General features: G+C 45.6%; 1 protein-coding gene across 1 annotated transcript in view; it reads right to left on the reverse strand.

The window, feature by feature from the left end:
• COL24A1 (collagen type XXIV alpha 1 chain) overlaps positions 1 to 20110 on the reverse strand; it is a 170831-nt gene that overhangs the window by 82657 nt on the left and 68064 nt on the right. The window contains exons 20-22 of the mRNA XM_081914077.1: positions 17965 to 18018; positions 9188 to 9241; positions 8344 to 8388 (exon numbers count right to left, since the gene is read on the reverse strand). Coding sequence (XP_081770203.1) covers positions 8344 to 8388; positions 9188 to 9241; positions 17965 to 18018 — 153 coding nt within the window. The remainder of the gene's footprint in view (positions 1 to 8343; positions 8389 to 9187; positions 9242 to 17964; positions 18019 to 20110) is intronic.

Here is a 20110-nt window from a genome sequence, read left to right on the forward strand (position 1 = left end):
TGCCGCCTCTTCCCCCCTCTTTCTGGCTTTAGGGCCGGGCTCCTCCCCTGAGCTCTCTCCACTTCCGCGCGCCTCTACGCTTGAACTTGGCGCGCGTACGTTGCTGCTGACCTTTCTTTCGACCGCTACACCACCCCCTGCTCTGCTCTCCACCCTTTCCGGCTGAACACCCTGCTCCAACCCCCTCTCTCTGTTCTCTCCTAATCCTGCTCCCTCCGAGAGGCTGACGACTCCACCCCCTTTACTCCGTTCCGGCTGAGACGTCTCTTGCTTCCTCTGTCTTCCACTGGGCTCCTCTCCGCTTCTCCCTTCTCCTCCCCTTTGCTTGATTAAGGTAACCCCCTTTTGAGAATCCTCTGACTCGCTGCTCAGACTCGTGGATTCCCTCAGAATTCCGTCATCTTCTTCCTCATCCTTCTGCCCCTCCTCCCACTCGCTCTCCGTCTCCTCTGTCATCTCCTCCTCTCTCCCAGAAACCCTGACATCCATCCCCCCCTCGAAGCCCCCCCTTCCCCCCTCCCGCTCGCCGGGGACCGGTTGTGGAAACTGCGGCTCCTCGGGGGTAGGCTCAGGATACAGGTCGTCTACGTCAATGTTCTCTGCTGGCAGTTCTGTGTAAGTGTATTCGAAGTCGGGTTCTTCCCCCAAATGCTTCTCAGTCTCTGCTTCCATCGCTACTTCCTCCGGTGCTGCCCGCCAAGGACCTATCAGCCACCTCTTACGCCATTCCTCCTCTGGCTGCTCCTCCCACCAATAAGGGGTTTCCGTGTCCACCCCCGAGCACGATCCCCTGGGCGGGCTTGATTTTGGTGTTCTTCCCTCGGGGGAAGAGAAACCCCTGAACGTGCTATCTGACAATGTGGGTGTGAAAAGCCAGTCATCAAAGTACTCAGCTGGCATGGGTCTATGTGGGAAAAGTGCATGGAACTCTTCTTTCAAAAGGGGTTCGTCTAACTCGTAGCCTGGCACCCAACTATTAGCAGCGGCTGGTGTGCCCTCCCTGGCGAGAAAATATTCAACTCCCTCCTCCCCCCATCTCGAGTCCAGTATCTCTGTGACCTCGTTAAGAGGTTCTGGTCTTGGCGATTCCCCCCTCTCAGGCGCCCTCCTACGTGGCTCTGGGGGTGCTCCTGACTCTTGAAACCTGTGTGGGGTTTTGTAGGGAGTGAGCACCGACCTATGAAAGACCGGGTGCACCCTGGAACCTTCCGGAAGGGCTATACGAAAAGCCACCGGATTGATCTTAGCCTCAACTTGATATGGCCCTAGCTGCCTGTGTCCTAACTTCTTCTTGGCCAATGACCTGGCCGGCATCGCGTGGGCTGCTAACCACACCCAGTCCCCAACCTGGATGTCCTCTCCCGCCCTCCTGTGCTTATCGGCCTGCACCTTATACGCCTGTTTTGCCAGCTCCAAATGTCTCCGCAGCTCCTCGTGCACCTCTTGCAACTCCGCTGCAAACTGGTCGGCATCTTGAGGCCCCCCCCCTCCTGGTGCCGCAAATCTCGGGAAGGTTCTGGGATGACGGCCATTGTTCGCGAAGAAAGGCGTCACCCCGGTGGAAGCGTGTTTCGTGTTGTTGTAGGCGAATTCAGCCATCGGCAGATAGTCCACCCACGCCGCAGGTCGCTGGTTGGCGTAGCACCGCAGGTACTGCTGCATGATCGCGTTGACCCTCTCCGCTTGACCGTTGGTTTGTGGATGCCTCGCCGATGTCAGGTTGATTTTGACGTGCAAGATGCCCAGAAGCTTTCGCCAGAAAGTGGAAACAAACTGGCGCCCCCTGTCGGACAAGACGGACTGCGGAAGTCCATGCACTCTGAAGACGTGATCGATGAAGAGCTTTGCGGTCTGTTCTGCCGTCGCCACCTTGGCACAAGGGATGAAGTGCGCCATCTTGGTGAACAAGTCCACCACCACTAACACCGCCGTCTTACCTCTGGAGCTGGGCAGGTCTGTAACAAAGTCCAACGCTACCCTCTCCCATGGTTGCTGCGGTGTCTCCAGCGGTTCTAGCAATCCCGCCTGCTTCTGGTGCACTGGTTTGGACCTCTGGCAGATATCACACCTGGCGACGTAGTCCGCCACCTCTCCTCTCATCTGGGGCCACCAAAAGTCTCTAGCCACCAACTCCATCGTCTTTTCTTTGCCGAAATGGCCTGCACTAGGGGCGTCATGCAACTGTTGCAGAACCTTGGCTCGAAGATCGTCGGTGGGCACGTAAAGGGCACCCTTACGAGTCAAAAGTCCATCTTGTAATTGAAACTCATCGTTGTGTCGCGACCCTCCGCGTAGCTCCTCCATCTTAGACTGTGCAAACTGATCCCTTTGCAACGCGCGTCGCACCGCGTCCAGGTCGACTGCGATGGTAGCGCACGTCCACGCCTGCGGTGCGAAAATGTGCTTTGCTGCGATTGGAGCTGCTTCCTCCAAGTATTGCGGCTTTCGGGACAGCGCGTCTGCAATAACATTGGAGTCTCCTGGGATGTATTCTATTTTGAAGTCGAAGTCCGCAAAGAACTCCGCCCAGCGCATGTGTCGCTGGGTCTGCAACTTAGCCGTCCGCCAATACTCTAAGTTCTTGTGATCCGTGCGGACCTGCACCGTGTGCTTGGCTCCTATTAAGAAGTGTCGCCACGCTTTGAAAGCTGCATGAATGGCCAACAACTCCCTGTCCCATATGGTATAATTGCGCTCCGTCTTGCTGAGCTTCCGGGAGTAGAACGCACCCGGTCGCCAGTTGCCTTGTGAATCCTCTTGCAAAAGAACGGCCCCAACCGCTCTATCCGACGCATCGGTCTCTACCCGCATGGGTCTGCCGGGATTCACGTGGAGCAGCTGCTCTTCGGAGGCGAAAAGACCCTTAAGCGTCCGGAAGGACCGCTCCGCTTGTTCGGTCCAGACGAACTTCTTCTTCTTGGAACTGAGGGTGTCAGTGATCGCCGCCGTCGCGTTCGCAAAACCTTTAATAAACTTGCGGTAAAAATTGGCAAAGCCGATGAACCTCTGGACCTCTTTCCGATTTCGAGGGCTTTTCCAGTCCAACAGCGCTTGAACCTTAGCCCTGTCCATGGCCAGTCCCTCGTCGGACAACTTGTAGCCAAGGAAATCAACCTCTCTGACATCAAACTGGCACTTTTCCAACTTGGCGTACAGCCTGTGTTCCTTCAGCCTCTGCAGGACCTCCCTCACGTCCTTATCGTGATCCTCCGGCGATTCCGAGAAAATCAGGATATCGTCGAGAAAGCAGACACACTTCTTGTAGAGGAGACCTGCTAGCACGTGGTGCATAAATGCTTGAAAAACGTGGCTGCCATTTTGGAGGCCGAAAGGCATGACTCTGTATTCGTATGTGCCCAGAGGGGTGAACATGGCGGTCTTCCACTCATCTCCTTTCCGGATGCGGATGAGATTGTAAGCTCCACGTAGGTCCAGCTTGGTGAAAATCTTGCCCCTCCTGACGGTCGCTAAAAGGTCGTCAATCTTGGGCATGGGGAAAGCTTTGGGCTTAGTCAAGCTGTTGATGAACCTGTAATCCACTATAAGCCTTTTTTGGGGCGTGTCCTTCTTCTTCACAAAGAAAACAGGGCTGCCTCCCGCTGCTTTAGATTCCTGGATGAAACCGCGCTTGAGGTTATGGTCTATGAACTCCCGAAGCTCTTGCATTTCGTCCTCCGACATGGAGTACAGCTTGGCAGCAGGCAATTGCGCCCCTGGCACTAAATCAATCGCGCAGTCGTAAGGTCTATGAGGCGGCAACTTGTCAGCTTCCTTCTCACAGAAAACCTCCAAGAAGTCCTGGTACTTGTGAGGCACTGTTTGCACCATACTCAGATGCAACGGCTGCTCAGCTTCTCCTCCCTGATCGGTCTGAAAGCAATGCTGAGCACAATACGATGAACAAAAGTTGATCTGCCTCTGGTACCACGCAACCGCGGGACTGTGCCTCTCCAGCCAACTCATGCCTAACACGATGGGTGTGTCCGATAAGTGGGTGACATTGAAACTAATAAGCTCTCGATGGTTGCCAATCTGCATCATCATGGGAGGGGTTTGCTGCACCACTTGCCCCCCCAGCAACTTCCTGCCGTCCACCGTGACCACGTTCAGAGGCGTCGTTGCAGGCAGGAGCGCCATGTTGTGCTGCTTAACGAACTGCAGTCCCATGAAGTCGGCGTTGCTTCCCGAATCGATCGTTATTGGAACCTCAAGGAGTCTCCCATCAGGCAACTGGAGTGTTGCTGTGAGCAGAACTGCCGGTTTGGGAGGCAAAGGGTCCACGCTCTGCAGTGATGCTGGGGGCTTGTCTACAGATCCGCCTGGCTGAGCCCCAGTAGCTCTGCTTCCAGCCAGGCACTGTCGTTTCCCTGAAGCTGCTCCCCTGGTTGCACCTCTGCTGTTACAGTTGCCAGCGCTGCAGTGTGCTTCTGGAGCCTCTGGGGGCACTCTTTCGCCATATGGTGCGCACTGTCACAGATGTAACACTTCCTGGTTCCTCTAGGAGGCTTCGCTTTGGCTGCACCAGGGACAGGGCTCTGGGATGGCTTCTGAGCCCTAGCACCACCAATCTCCATTGGCTCCTCTCTGTCCTTCCCCATTGGCGAGGGGTGCGCACGGCTGAAGTCCCTGTGCCCAAAAGGGAGAGTCCTTGCTTGCGCACGCGCTTGGGGCCCGTCCTCCTCATGCCACGGACGCCCCTCATGTCGAATTCCAAGAGCTAAAGCCCGTTGCACCACGTCTTCTAGGGTCTGGGGTCTGTCCCCCCTAGCGATCTCATCCTTGATGGGGGGGCTCAATCCCTCCCAAAAAAGATCTCTGACCGGTTTACTGTCCTTTGGCCAATCTAAGGCGGTGAGCAATGCAAAAAATTTAGAGTGGTATTGGCGCACAGTCGCTTTCCCCTGCCTCAGCCCGTGCATTTGACGGCGCGCAATGTCCACATCCACAGAGGATTGAAAACAAGAATCCATCGCTTTGATGAACGCAGTTGAATCGCGACGGGCCGGTCCATCTTCGCGCCACAAATTGCGTAGCCAAGCCCTGGCCTCCCCATGCAGGTGCGAAACAATGAACCCCACTCTCTCCTCCTCATCTTTAAAATCGTGACGGAGTAAGTGCAGTGCATATACAACGTCCGCTCTGAAATTGGGATAGTCTTGCAAGTTGCCATTAAAATGCGGAACTAGGGCACCCCCCCTCCGTCCAAGCGCAATGCCCTCCGCTCTGGATCCTGGGGCCCCCGCCTTGTCCGCGCGCTCCCACCTTGCCTGCAAATCCTGGCACGTCTTCTCCAAGTCGTCATTCTTCTTCTGCGAAGCAATGACTGCCGATGTGAGAGCGGTAACCTGATTCCGCAATGCAACCAGCTGCTCCTCAGCGCTCATGGCTGCTCCCGTTCGTGAGCTTCGCAAAAAAAAAATTTTTTGCTTTCAGAGAGGGGACTTACTGTCACGGCCACCCAGATCTGGTCCCAGCTCACAAGAGACCTCACTCCGTTGCAGCTTATTTACAGGAAAAGTTTATTGAAGATTTCTGCTTCTCATACAGTTCAGCATTGTGGCCGTACGTCTGCCACGTTAGACCGCTGAAGTCCCCTCTGACTCCTCCCCTCTTCCGCACCAACTTAATAGCCTGGCTCTAGACCACCTCTTCCTCTCCTTTCTTTTCCGCAGGGTCTTCCTGCCCCCCTGGGTTCCCTCTCTCCGTGACTCGCCTGAGGCTGAATCCTCTGCCGCCTCTTCCCCCCTCTTTCTGGCTTTAGGGCCGGGCTCCTCCCCTGAGCTCTCTCCACTTCCGCGCGCCTCTACGCTTGAACTTGGCGCGCGTACGTTGCTGCTGACCTTTCTTTCGACCGCTACACCACCCCCTGCTCTGCTCTCCACCCTTTCCGGCTGAACACCCTGCTCCAACCCCCTCTCTCTGTTCTCTCCTAATCCTGCTCCCTCCGAGAGGCTGACGACTCCACCCCCTTTACTCCGTTCCGGCTGAGACGTCTCTTGCTTCCTCTGTCTTCCACTGGGCTCCTCTCCGCTTCTCCCTTCTCCTCCCCTTTGCTTGATTAAGGTAACCCCCTTTTGAGAATCCTCTGACTCGCTGCTCAGACTCGTGGATTCCCTCAGAATTCCGTCATCTTCTTCCTCATCCTTCTGCCCCTCCTCCCACTCGCTCTCCGTCTCCTCTGTCATCTCCTCCTCTCTCCCAGAAACCCTGACAATGCCTGACACAAAATACCTGTCCATGCTTCAATAGACTGAGCTGAGTTACACTGACACAGTAAAAGCAATGCTTAGCTAAACTTTGCCACTGTTGATTAGCTAGAATTGAAAATTGAACATATAGAGGCTCTTGTATTTATATGAACAAAAGAAGCTTAAACTAACACAGAACATGCTGTATTACACACAGTAACAACCTGGGCAATTTGATGTGTGCCAGGTTTGGGAACAGAACAAATAATGTGCAGAAGGACCTCAAATATTACTTTTACGAAAAGGCCGTATTAGCAGAGTATTTTAATGGATTAAAAATTAATAAACATAATAAAAACTTGAATTTATTCCTTAAAATTATTCCTTAAAATTCATTGAATTTATTTCTGAAAATCATACTGAATTTTGGGATGTTCTTACAGTGAAAGACAAGAAATGGAATATGGGAAATTTGTTGCCATCAAAGGTGCACAGACAAATTTTAAGATAATGAATTTCCAGCAATTGCACCATTAATATCAACTTATTAGATAACAGAGGAACATGTTTAGCGTCCTCATCAAGTAAGGTTCCAAAAATAATATAAAGGTGTCTTCTTGTCAAGCTCTAGAAAAACGTCTAATCAGCAGATGCAAAAAGTGTTATGAGATTCCGGCAAGTTGTATGTGCAGAAGAGATTAAACGGGGGATATATTCCTTTATATTATTGGTGAAAGCATTTGCTTGGGCCTCTTCTTTTTTTTAACTCCACATCTATCCTGGGTCTTCAGAGGAAAAAGCAAACAAGCACTGTATTTTGAATATAAAACTTGTTTAATTAATTAAGTGTATATACATTTCGGTAGAGCATATATTTTCAAAAAATAATAAAAAGCAAATAAATAAAAACAGATGAACCAAGACAGAGTGATATCATTCAGCTTTCATAAACCTTGATGTTTTACATATTGTTTTCCATCTGGTGCCTTGTCAGAGCCAAACCAGAAGTGACACCATTCATGCAATGAGTTGTTTAAAGGTAAATAGAAATTTGATGTGTGTCGGCCTGGACCACAGAGAGGTGAAAAGGAATAAAGCCCTACCCATGTCGCAGACCTACCAATTGATAAGTTATGTGAACACTGTACTGTCAACTTTGGCCCTCAGATAAGAGGCAGGAAGGAGAAGAGCAGAAAACATGAACTACTGCTGCTTGCAATAATACCATTCTCATTTCAGTGCAACTTTCATATCCAGATGCAGTACACCTTTGATGACCAGATGGTGGCAACAAACATCAAGTGATGGCTGCTTCCATTATCCCCAATGAGGGTCAAGCTACATGTCATGCTTGATGTGTTGGGATCAAAACACACAGAGAAGGTACAATTATCCCTTCTTCCCAACTGCAACCTCCTAAAATTGCCTCCCCAAAGTGGTGATGAGTCTTTATAAAAAAGAAGAAAAAGGAAGTAACCTTTGATGCCAATAAGAACTTCTCTTTCCTCTCTTTTTACTTTTCTTTTCCTCTTCTCTTCTCTAGGCCTCCTGGAGTAATATTGTTTTTCAAGCTTTTTCATGTTTTACTGTTTGCCTATTGTTGAACGGCACCCTCATGAGATGGAAGTATATAAATAAAACAGGGTGTGTGAAGGGGTGGTTTTCAGAAGGATCACAGCTGAGCAGCAAAGGGATAACCCTCACCTCCCTGCAGACTGCAATCCAGTAACAATGGGGGACATGGCTATAACTAATCTAAGGAAGACAAAGAGACAGCTGCATGTGGTGCAGTAAGTGCATCACACAGTTTGACCCTGAGGCACCTGGCAGGTCACTGATGGAAGCAGAAAACTGGACAACACGGACTACGTTTCCATCCCAGCTTTCATCTGAACCTCTCAGAGCGCTATGAGGCAGGGACATCAAGAGAGAGTTTCATGCCCAAGACTACCTAGCAAGCATCACAACCAAGCAGGGAACTGAAGAAGGGTTTCCTATGCCCTATTGATTCACTTAGCCGCAGGGTGACCTCTCTAAAAAGTCAGTGACAGAAATACAAAGCCAGCTCATGTCCACTAGCTCACAATGGCAAACAGTTGAGAATTTCACTTTCAACAGGTCTTCTACTGCAGTTCTAAAATATGAAGTTACTTACCCTTGGTCCAGCTCCCCCAATAGGTCCAGCAGGTCCTTCTTCTCCCTGAAATAAAAACAGGTTAGCCATTCTTCTCCATTCTTGAATGCTATGTTTATTTTAAGCACATGGTGTACTATTCTCTTAAATACCCAAATGGGTCTGTGTGCAGTTAAACATGAAAGAGTTTAAAATAATAATTAATAGCCAGCAGTCAGAGATCTAGAAACAGAATGGATGGAAGCCTGTGGCCTTCCAATTGTTGTTGGACTACAACTCCCATCAGCCCCAGCCAGTGTGGCCAATTGTTGGGGTTGATAGAACCTTTAGAAGGCAACAGGTTCTCCATCTCTATCTCACCCACCATCTAGAATTCACATGCCAAGTATTTGATTGGCTGTATTTACTGGAATTCCCAAGGTAAACAGATATTCATTAAACCCTATGTTGATGCTACTTATACCTATGTTTCTGATGGTCACAATGTTAAGATATCTCCACTGTCTCCAAAGCAAGTGAAATATCTTTTAACGTTAATACCTCTTAAAACTAACCTTACAAAGAAAAAAAAATGTATGCACTCAACAACTTCATTCAATTTATTTAGGCATCCAGATCATTCTTCTTCAGAATGTGAAACTTAATTCTTCAGTATATCTGCAAGCTGCCAGATTCAGCTCATTTAAACAGTGCATAGGAATCAAAAGAAATAAATAGCACAGCGATGTGTAACAATTTCTATTCAGCACCTGCCAAAACAGAAGGTCGATATCTTTGCAAACAAAAGCAACCACGTTAGTGAAAATGGAGTCCAATTTCAAGAAAAAAATGGTGTGAAATTAAGGGAACAATGTAGCTTTCTTACCTCAACACCTTTGGGGCCTGGTGGTCCTGGAGGTCCTCTGTCACCTAGAAATCCCTAAGTAACACACACACAAAATGTTTAGATTAATGAATGAGCATGTTAGTCTAGACAACTAGAAAGAGTGATGCCATGAAAGCTAATAAACTTCACTCTATTTTATTCTTTCAAGTGTTTCCTTAGGAAGCACACTTGTGACCATTTGAATTTCTTAGTAAAACTACAATATGTATACAATTATCTGCATATGCATTTCAGTTGCGCAGAACAAGGCAGCTTACAATGGGAAACTAACTGGTTGTAGCGAGGGAAAGCTGATAAGCATTTCCTGCTGAAGGCACTGATCTGAATGAATCCATATTTTCCTATTTTAGGTGAGAAAGAAACTGGGGAAAGGAGTTTCGGACACAAACATAGCTCTATGGTAAGGGTCTCCAACAGTTTTACTGTAGCAATCAAATTGATAACTCCTCAAGACTGCAGTATGAATTCACTAACAGCCTGGAATGAGAGGCATACATTGCACTATTTATTTAAAGTTGGCCTTACTCAACCATAATATATCCAGTTGTGTGTCTCATTTAAGAATCACAAAATAGCCTTTGCTATATATTCTGTATGCATTCAGTTATTAAAACGCTACTTAAATAATACACAAACAACCCACCCTCTAGGGTTACCCACCACTGGAGAAACCCTGTTCCATGTTGTTTTCTGCAAGCAACTGCTCTGAGCATAAGTCATGATCAAAAGGAGACAAGTCCAGAGATGCAGAGATGCAAGAGGCAGCTACCTCTAGACCTGGATAATTACGCTGCATTTGTGCATTGCAAACTGCTGAACAATCCAGTAATACTTGCCAGAGACATGGAAGTACTGCTACAGCAGAAACGTATAGGAATGAGGCAAGGCTGGAGCAGTTAATCATACAGAGACACAAGGAGAAACCTCTTTTGATGCATTAGAAGTAACTGAGTTAGATGCCTGATCTCACCAAACGTAGATATGTGGCACGTCTGCCAGCTGACAGGAAGCAGGAAAGCCCTGAGCACTGAATCATGCAAAAATGCAAATCTCCTCCTCCTCCTCCTCCAGGGGGTACTCCAGGGAGATGGGTACTTGCAGGTGCCTTACTTAATTAATGTTCTTCTTATAGCCTATCAGTTCTCTCAGAGTAGACCAGTGTGCCCCTGTGTACAATTTGGAAACTGCTGTTTTATATAATCCAGCATCGCAATATAGCATAGCCAATAATGTGACTTCTTAAGGGGAAATTGTTATATTGTTCCGGGATACTTCAGGATAGAAAACAAGGGTTGAGGAACAAGTTCAGCACTGTGAGGATCTCTGGATCTAGTGAAGCACTACTGCTTGTACAGTAAATGGCAACAGCTTTGCCATTTCATATTACACCACAACCAAGCTGTAGATGGAGGCCAGATGTTTAGCTTCACCACTTTCACCATTGTTCTGCAGGGTTACCCTAATATTTAGGGATATATTCAGAGGTAAGTCCCACCCTCACACATTTCTGATTGGGTTCAGGTGCTACAAAACTGCTCAAATAATTACACGCACAACCATAACTGTACTAAGTTACTACTCAGTAAGTGGTCAACTGCATTCACCACAGGGGAAGTCTACTTTAAAACCACTAACAGTACTTACTGCAATCAGTTTTTCACGTGATTTTTCAGTATGGTAACTGGCTTACAACCTCCTTCATCAAGCTACATTTCCAAAAACTTCTTACGATAAAAAGACGTGTGATTTCAAGAAGCGTTTATAAGGCTAGAACCGAATTCAACCAATCGTTAGCTCGCCACGTTGCTTGCTCCCTTGTGCAAAGTAGGTTGTGTGAGCCACCCCAAAAAACATGAATGTTCACTGAGAAACATAACGATGGCATGAGTGGTGCTGGCCCGTCTAGTTCTGTATTGTCTACCTTGATTGGCAGCGGCTCCCCAGAGTTTCAGACAGAGAACATCCCCATCCCTACATGGAGATGCCACAGATTGAACCAGAGTCCTTCTGCATGCAAAGCAGTTGTTCTGCCACTGAGACACAGTCCTTTTCTTCATAGGCAGGGCTATTATCTAGGAACAGCAACCACTGTTATAACAGCTGTGAAAATTCTGATCCTAAATCTCTGCTGCCTTGCGCCTATACTCAATCATAAGAAAGGTTTCGGGAGTAAACCCTGAGGAAGAATTCATACTCACTCCCTTGCAGGAAATCTTCATTCTCAAGAAAAGGCTAAGGAGTAAACCCTACACAAATCCCGAGTCGAGTCCCTAAGACAGTTGGATGGCGTCTCCTTCTGGCAACTCCTGCAGCCAATTTGGTGCAAAATGTATCGCTCTACTTTCCTTTGGACATCAGCTAGGCCCAGAGGGAGGGCTTATTGTCTGGGCAGCACAAGACCTCCAGACACACTGCCCAGGCTTGCGCCCCAGAGAGGTCTATACAGTGCTGCTAACGCAGCCAAAACAATGTGGGATGCAGCAGTCACAAGTTACCAGTCTCTGCAGCCCACAGTGCTGTGATTCTCCAATAGTGTGAACTTCTCCTTTGGAGGCGCCCTCAACTGTCTGTTGAGACAGATGGGTGCCAGCATATACTTCTTCTTTTTTTAATTGAAAACATCTCCAGTTTCCAGCCTAGTGGAGTTTGGCTGCCCTGCCTCTGTTGCCACTTCATCCTTCCTCCTTGGAACCACTCTCAAGCCAACCCTCCATGCTCCCTGGTCTTGGACTATGTTTTATCCTGCTGACCCAGCTAAACCACCCGTCTAGTGGATTACCAGTTTATTCCTCTTGGACCAAATGATCCTGCAAACATACATTAAACCCAATCATGCAAGGTGTAGGTAGAAGGATAAACAGATCCTCAGGTCCTACATGACCCTTTGAGTTAATGAACCACATTGCCAATGAGATCTGCTAGACTGTGGTTTGTACAATGCAGCCTCTGCTTCTACATTCAGCATAATTTTAAAATAATTTCTGAATGGCTTGAAGAGGGCCAGAAATGGCACATACCGGATCCAAAATTCTTGGAAAGGGCCAAAAAACACATTCAAACATTGACGTTGTACTGGGGAAATATAAATATTACTAAACGGCTGTTGGTTTTCTTTCCCGTATGCCTGTCAACGAACACGATATACTTTTCACTATTTATTAATTAATTAATGTGATGCAGATGGGCAGCAACTTTCTTTGCTACTGCGGATCTTGAGACATGACTTATCCAGTTTGCAAAAAGTGTTTCCAGACACTATCAGGATAATTAACTGAAGTTTCCATTCCTTATAGGAGTTTCAACTAAAAAAAGAAGGTGAAGGTCTTTCAGAGATTTATCAAACATGCCAGGAAAGAATCTAGAGAGTCTACAAAGAGTCATATATACTTCACATTGCTATGTAACTTCCCCATTAGCTTTCTCTTACAGGATTAGTGAAGTTCTTAATATCATGTAAGCAGTCCAAACAAAACACCAGAAAGTAATGGAAAGAAGCTACCAGCTATTTCCATTCTACAGCATGCGTGGCAGTTAATTCTCAAATAAGTGCGCTGAAAGACATAAATGAATTAAATAATTAAAGGCTCCCGTGAGCCACGGATGAAAGGCCCTGCTCTGATTATCTGAATGTATACTTGATATAAGCTCGCTCCCTTCTAAATCCAACTCTGCTAGAAGGTAGATACCACTGCATTGGGCATACTTGGATCATTCAATCATAAAATTACTCCAGAGGGGGCTGTGTAATCAATAAAATCTCCAGAGGGGGCTGCATGTTGCATTATTGGCCTGAGTTAGTGCTCTGGGCCTGCCCATTTTCAATCAGGAGGCATGTCCTAAACGGCCTTGGTCCAGTATACCTGAAGGAGCATCTCCACCCCCATTGTTCTGCCTGGACACTGGGTCCAGTGCTGAGGGCCTTCTGGCGGTTCCCTCTCTGTGAGAAGTCAAGTTACAGGGAACCAGACAGAAAGGCTTCTAAGTAGTGGCACCCGCCCTGTGGAACGCCCTCCCACTAGATGTCAAAGAGAAAAACAACTACCAGACTTTTAGAAGACATCTGAAGGCAGCCCTGTTTAGGGAAGCTTTTAAAGTTTAATAGACTATTGTATTTCAATATTCTGTTGGAAGCCGCCCAGAGTGGCTGGGGAAACCCAGCCAGATGGGTGAGGTATAAATAATAAATTATTATATTATTATTATTATGCCCAGATCGCTGACATGTAGAAACAGAGTGGCAGCCTCCTCTGAGGACAGGCGGTTCTTACTCTCACAATACACTTTTCGGGTGGAAAAGAAAAGCATCTTTCCAGGTTTACATTGGAAATAAGACAGCCTTGCCTTTCAGCAGCTTGTGGAAAGCGCAGTGGCAATGCATGCAGTGGACACAGCCATGGAGTTGCCCTCCCAACACTGCTTTATGGGACAGGAGTAGGATGGCAGCAAGGTCGGGGACATACAATTGCACCAGTAGGACTAACAATCTGGTACTGCTGTTGCCACAGCTACGTGGCCCCAAGCTCACCATGGCCTTGCCCATTCTGGTCCAGGTTGGCCACAGAGATGCCAACATCAGAAAGGGTGCTCTGGTGCTCTGCCCCATCACAAACTCTGCTTTTGGGTGTATGGTTAAATGGGACTGGATGCCCATAATGGCAAATGCTGTTTCCCATATCCCCACCAAGCGCACTTTTGTCAGAGTCAACAGGAAGGGCTTCAGAACCTGAGCCAAGTTATTGTGCAGGTTCATATGGGAATAGACAATTTGTAGACCATTAATCATATCAATATGAGCAAATTAATTGATTTATCAGTCTATTAAATTTGCATAAATCTTCAGACGGGAGAAAAACATCCTCTCTTTGTTCTGAGGGTTGCAGCATCCAAGGCCAAACTAGCTGTGATGAGGATGCAGCTAAAGTTGCACATACTTTGATCCTTAGACTACACATTGCCACTTTTAGTACACATAGGACGAAATGCCTCTTCGAAGATGGCATTTGCTACTTGCAGTTTTTTTAAGTATAGTAATTAATATTAATTATCAAAAATCGCTTGAGATAAAATCTGCTTAAATCTGTTAATTGTGGAGGCACCTTTATATTCAAAATGTTTTTAATTGATTCAGTTAGCATCCTTACGTCAGCTGCTCTTGTGATGGAGAGGCCAGAGATATCATCAGCAAACACAACTCAAGGGAAAGCACACATACAAAAATCAACCACCAATAGGTTCTTCTAAAACTAATGAAATGAAAATACTTCCAACGATGTTTGGATGTTGATCACATCCAAAGGTCAAAAGAAAAATGTTGTTTACAAGCTGAACTGTATGTTCAGATCATGGTCCATAATAATACATTTCAAATATACCAGGGAATTACATTTGTTGATTACTGTAGGGATTTGGGAAAAGAAATAGAAAAAATAATAACGAACCAGCCAGTCTAGTGTTTGCAGGCAGTATGAAACACAGATATCTTAAACTAGTGTTAACACAAAAGTTCTGTAATGCTTTCTTGGCAGTTAGCATACATTTAACTTCTGTGGAAGCATAAAAACAGAAGAATGAGGAAAAGAGAGGCTTAGCAAAGCTTTCTTCCAAAAATAAAGAGACAGGGAAGTCCTTAAAACCGCAGTCAGCACAAAGCAGCTGGGAGTGCTAAAGCTGAACATTTCCAGTGTCATGTAGGCCTCGACTCTTGGTCTTATAGACTGTGTAAGAGCTTTTCCATTTTGTCTAACGCTCATCTCAAATGTAAGACACCAATTTTCTCTGATTAGAGATGGCTGTTTGAGCTCTCCATGTACAAGAGCCAAAAAAATCTATGGAGACCATAAAGTCTCTTCGTAAAAGTTATTATTATAGCAAACAACATTTGAAGTTTCCAACTAACTAATCAGCATTTTGGCAGGGATCTGAGCGAATAGCAATAAACTAGAGCAGTGAGGTTGTGACAGTATATTTTACTAGGGAGAAATGTGAACATACTTCCCGATCGCAGATATTTGTACCCAAATAAATGGCTGAAATGTTGACATAACATCAACATTAATATCAACATGTGTCATTGGACTTGGACAATGATTGCAATCAAAGTTGTTGCTGCAGGAGAGGTGCTTTTTCTAGGTCTTAGGCTTGGGAGAATGTCATAGTCCACACAAGGTGTATTTAGAGTTGATAGGCGTTTTAGCAGAAACTTGGGGCATAGCCATACAAAAATTTCAACCAATGGCGACCATGTTTTAAAGCAGCATCTGCCAACTTCTAAACAAGTCATATGGTATTCAAATGGCATTCAGAAGCATACAGCTGCAAATCATGGAGGCAGGCCATAGCTGTCATAAGTAATAGCCACTGATAATCTTCTCCTCCATGGACTTTGAAATAAACCTCTTTTAAAGCCATCCAAGTTGATGGACATCACTGCCTTCTGTGGGAGCAAGCTCCATAGTTTAACTATGCACTGCATGAAGAAGTCCCTTTTTAAAAATCTGTCATGAAATCTGTCATAGTCCACACAAGGTGTATTTAGAGTTGATAGGCGTTTTAGCAGAAACTTGGGGCATAGCCATACAAAAATTTCAACCAATGGCGACCATGTTTTAAAGCAGCATCTGCCAACTTCTAAACAAGTCATATGGTATTCAAATGGCATTCAGAAGCATACAGCTGCAAATCATGGAGGCAGGCCATAGCTGTCATAAGTAATAGCCACTGATAATCTTCTCCTCCATGGACTTTGAAATAAACCTCTTTTAAAGCCATCCAAGTTGATGGACATCACTGCCTTCTGTGGGAGCAAGCTCCATAGTTTAACTATGCACTGCATGAAGAAGTCCCTTTTTAAAAATCTGTCATGAAATCTTCCAACATTCAGCTTTATTGGATATCAACAAGCTTTAGTGAAAAATAAAAAAAGTCCCAAATGCTGCAACCTTTCCTCATGGATTGAGTCACTCCAACCTCTTAATCATTTGGGTTGCCCTTTTCTGAATCTTCTCCAGCTCTACAGTATCAGCTTTGATGTGAAGTGACAAGAACTCCACACAGTATTCCAAATGCAGTCGCACCAATAGCTTTGCCTAACAGCATTATGATATTGGCAGTTTTATTTTTGATTCCTTTCCTAATGATCCCCAGCATGAAATTTGCATTTTTCACAGCTGCGGCACACTAAGTCGACATCTTCATTGAGCTGTCCACTTTGAGCCCAAAGTCGTGCCCCTGGTAAGTCACCACCAGTTCAGACCCCATTAGCATATATGTGAAGTTAATAATTTTTTGTTTACACTGAACTGCATTTGCCATTTGACCACCCACTCAGTTTGGAGTGGTCCTTTTGGACCTCTTCACAATCTCTTTTTGTCTGAATGACCCTGAACAATTTAGTATGATGAACAAATGTAGCCATGTCACTGTTCATCCCTAACTCTAGATCATTAAAAAATACAGGCCACAGGTCTTTGGAGTACTCCACTTTCTACAGCCTTCCATTCAGAGAACTGTCCGTTTACAGTATTCCTACGGTTTGCTTCCTGCTACTTAAGCAATTCCTGATCCACCAGAGGACCTGTCCTCTTACTACATGACTGCTAAGCTTACTCAGGTGTGTTTGGTGAGGTATCTGAGACTCCAAGCACACTATGTCAACCGGATCACCTTTCTCTATACGCTTGCTGACGCTCTTGAAGAACTCTCATGAGTTCGTGAGACAGGATTTGCCCTTGTATAATCCATGCTGACTCTGTTTCAGCAAAGCTTGTTCTTCACCATAGCCTAGGTGGTCACATGCATGCTGACACCATACATTCAGTTCGTCTTTGGGCATTTGATTGCAACCACTTGGAAATTCAAAGGCCCTTTGAGGCAGCTTCAGAGAGTACCCTCAAAATTCAGTGGACTCTGTGCCACTGGACCCTCCCAAGATACAACTAGCATTACCTTGGTTTCCCTATCCACACTGGATCCAGTGTTCCAGAAGCCTATCCAAGAAGAAGCAGGAAGAAGCTGCTGAGAACAAGGTGTTTTGTGACCTGAACCCAACTCTGCCAGAGTTCTGATAGCACTGTCTGTTTATGATTCAATGTGTTAGTCATTCAACCACAAAGCAAGGATACTAGATCATGGCTAGGGAAACCACGTTCTTGCCCTTGTTCTAGACAACCTGTTTTAGTTAAGAGTCCAAAATTATTGGTAACAGTGGATTAGGAAATGTTAATAGCTACATCAGAGAATTCAGGATTCAGGCTTACAGCTCCCTTGCTCTAGCCCTGCCTATGACTAGGTAGTCTATGACTCACAGTCTCAATTGTAAGCTGATCATTGACCATGCCTAGAACAGCGCCAGAAAGTCTATGGAGTCTCACTTCTGGCTTCAGGGATCCCTTGGTAAGGGAAGTGTGAAAACAACTGAGGCAGGATCTGTACCTACAAACTCCTGCCTATCTTTTTACCCTTGCTTCCTTCATACATCCAACTGGTAGGATCCAACAACTATGCCTATTTTTCTTCCATTTTCTTCTCCTACTGTGCTTTTGAGAGAGAACTATACAATTGTATTTTAAAGAGCAGCAAGTTTACCTACGTCAAGATCTAAAAGATTTCTCACAGACCGACCTCTGAATAAAAGTTATTTGAAGCAAATGGATAGTGACTTCAAAGTAAAAAAAAAAGTTACACTTTTTCTAAGCAAGGAATATTGATATTATCCTGCACTCTGAAAGACCTTACAACAGTACTTCACATTTGCTTACCTTTGGGCCTTCAGGGCCATTCAAACCAGGAACACCAATATCCCCTGGAAAACCCTAGAAATCAAGAAATAAATAACGCTTTTATTCTGCTTATTCAGTTCTAAAATCCAACAGGTCTATGGAGAAAATATTGGTGTGGGTGATGCGAGAAAGACTTTACTAATTTCACATTTTCTAGATCAAGTTAATACAATAATTTATTTATTATATTATTTATTTATCTGATGATAACTTAATTTATATCAAACCATTCACTCTTAGACATAAATACCTATGAAAAATAAAAGTCACCTTGAAAATCTTTTCACATTCTGTTCCCCAGCCCATACTGCAATGGTTTCTTCTATTTTGCTACAAGAGAGAAGCCAACCTACCTCAAAAGACTCAAAACGACTTTAAACGCTTAACTGCTCTGCCACATTATGCGAGCCATTTGCAAAGCTATTGAAAATAACAATTTCAGAAATGAAAATGTTCCTTCAAAGAATCTGTAGATTTTGCATTTTAAATAGTTTGTAAAGTTCTGTGGCAGGTTAAAGGTAAAGGGGACCCCTGACCATTAGGTCCAGTCATGGCCGACTCGGGTTGCGGCGCTCATCTCGCTTTATTGGCTGAGGAAGCCGGCGTACAGCTTCGGGGTCATGTGGCCAGCACGACTAAGCTGTTTCTGGCGAATCAGAGCAGTGCACGGAAATGCCATTTACCTTCCCGCCAGAGCGGTACCTATTTATCTACTTGCACTTTGACGTGCTTTCGAACTGCTAGGTTGGCAGGAGCAGGGACCGAACAACGGGAGCTCACCCCACTGCGGGGATTCGAACCGCTGACCTTCTGATCGGCAAGTCCTAGGCTCTGTGGTTTAACCCACAGCGCCACCCGTGTCCCCTGTGGCAGGTTAGGCACCCGTAAAAGGAAGGAACTACTTCAAGGAACAAAGTTATTTCCAATGCTGTTTTTCTAGAAAAAGTGGTGCCAGAACTCACCATGAACACCCCCCTCGTTCTCTGAAAATGGCAATGATGCCCACCTGAGAGGTGCCGGAACTGAGTTCCGGTAAGTTCCGACTGAAAAAAAGGCCCTAGTAATCTCCACCCATTCCTTTTTTGTTCACAAGCTACCTTAAGTTCATCATCAACTATCTTCCTCTGCAGAACTAACAGATCTGTTAAAGAAAACAAGGGGAGCCTCCTTCAACCTTGGGCGAGACTGGTGTTCTATAGGTCAGCAGCAGTGACTGGCAACAAACGTTTCAGATGGACATTTTTCTTAGTTCTACTTGGATTGAACCTAGGGACTTTTGCAGGCAAATCACGTGCCCTGTTACTTTAGTAAAAGGTGACAGATTTATACATTCTGAAGCAAAACCAAGAGTATGTGCTCTAATACAGTGCTATGGCCGTTTTGTAAAAATACAAAATATCTCAACATTCTAGGAGCTCCAAACCACAGAAGAATCCGTGAAATTTCAGAATGGTAACGCAACTGCTTTGTGTCTAAACAAACATCAGCTAATTTCTCCATTAACTAAATAAAGCTTCGCGCGCACACACACACAGCCTAACAACCAAAATAAAACCATTGCTTGAAATAATCCAAAGAGCTGTTTAGGCTCACAAGTTAGCCTAGCTGAGTGTTTGCTTTTCTTTGAACAGCAGGCCTCCTATATCATAACAAGATGCTTTAAAAACTTCCCTCAGTTTTAAAAGTGGTTCGTACTGTGGCTTTTAAAAGGACAAAGGAAGTTACTGTTTGAGGAAAAACACGTTTAAAGCCTCCAAGTGTATGTGTGTAATTGTTATAATCCTAGTTTCACACTTCAGTCACTGCTTTTCTGCAAGTCTTTATTTTCACTTCTGCAAATCAACATTAAAATATTCCATTAATGTACATGTCATTAATTTTACTAGAGCTGCTCTGCAAAAGAAAATCTTCAGGTGTTCTGAATGTCAAACACAGAACTTAAGCGATGCTAGCACATTTCTGTTGGAAACATGAAAGCCCCAGAACACGTCGTGTTTCTTGTGACCAGGTCTGGAATTAATGAAAAGTTCATACAGTGGTAACTCGGGTTTAGAACTTAATTCGTTCCGGAGGTCTGTTCTTAACCTGAAACTGTTCTTAAGCTGAAGCACCACTTTAGCCAGTG

Source organism: Podarcis melisellensis (genome assembly GCF_964234715.1).
Source record: "Podarcis melisellensis genome assembly, chromosome: 6".
Classification (NCBI taxonomy): domain Eukaryota; kingdom Metazoa; phylum Chordata; class Lepidosauria; order Squamata; family Lacertidae; genus Podarcis; species Podarcis melisellensis.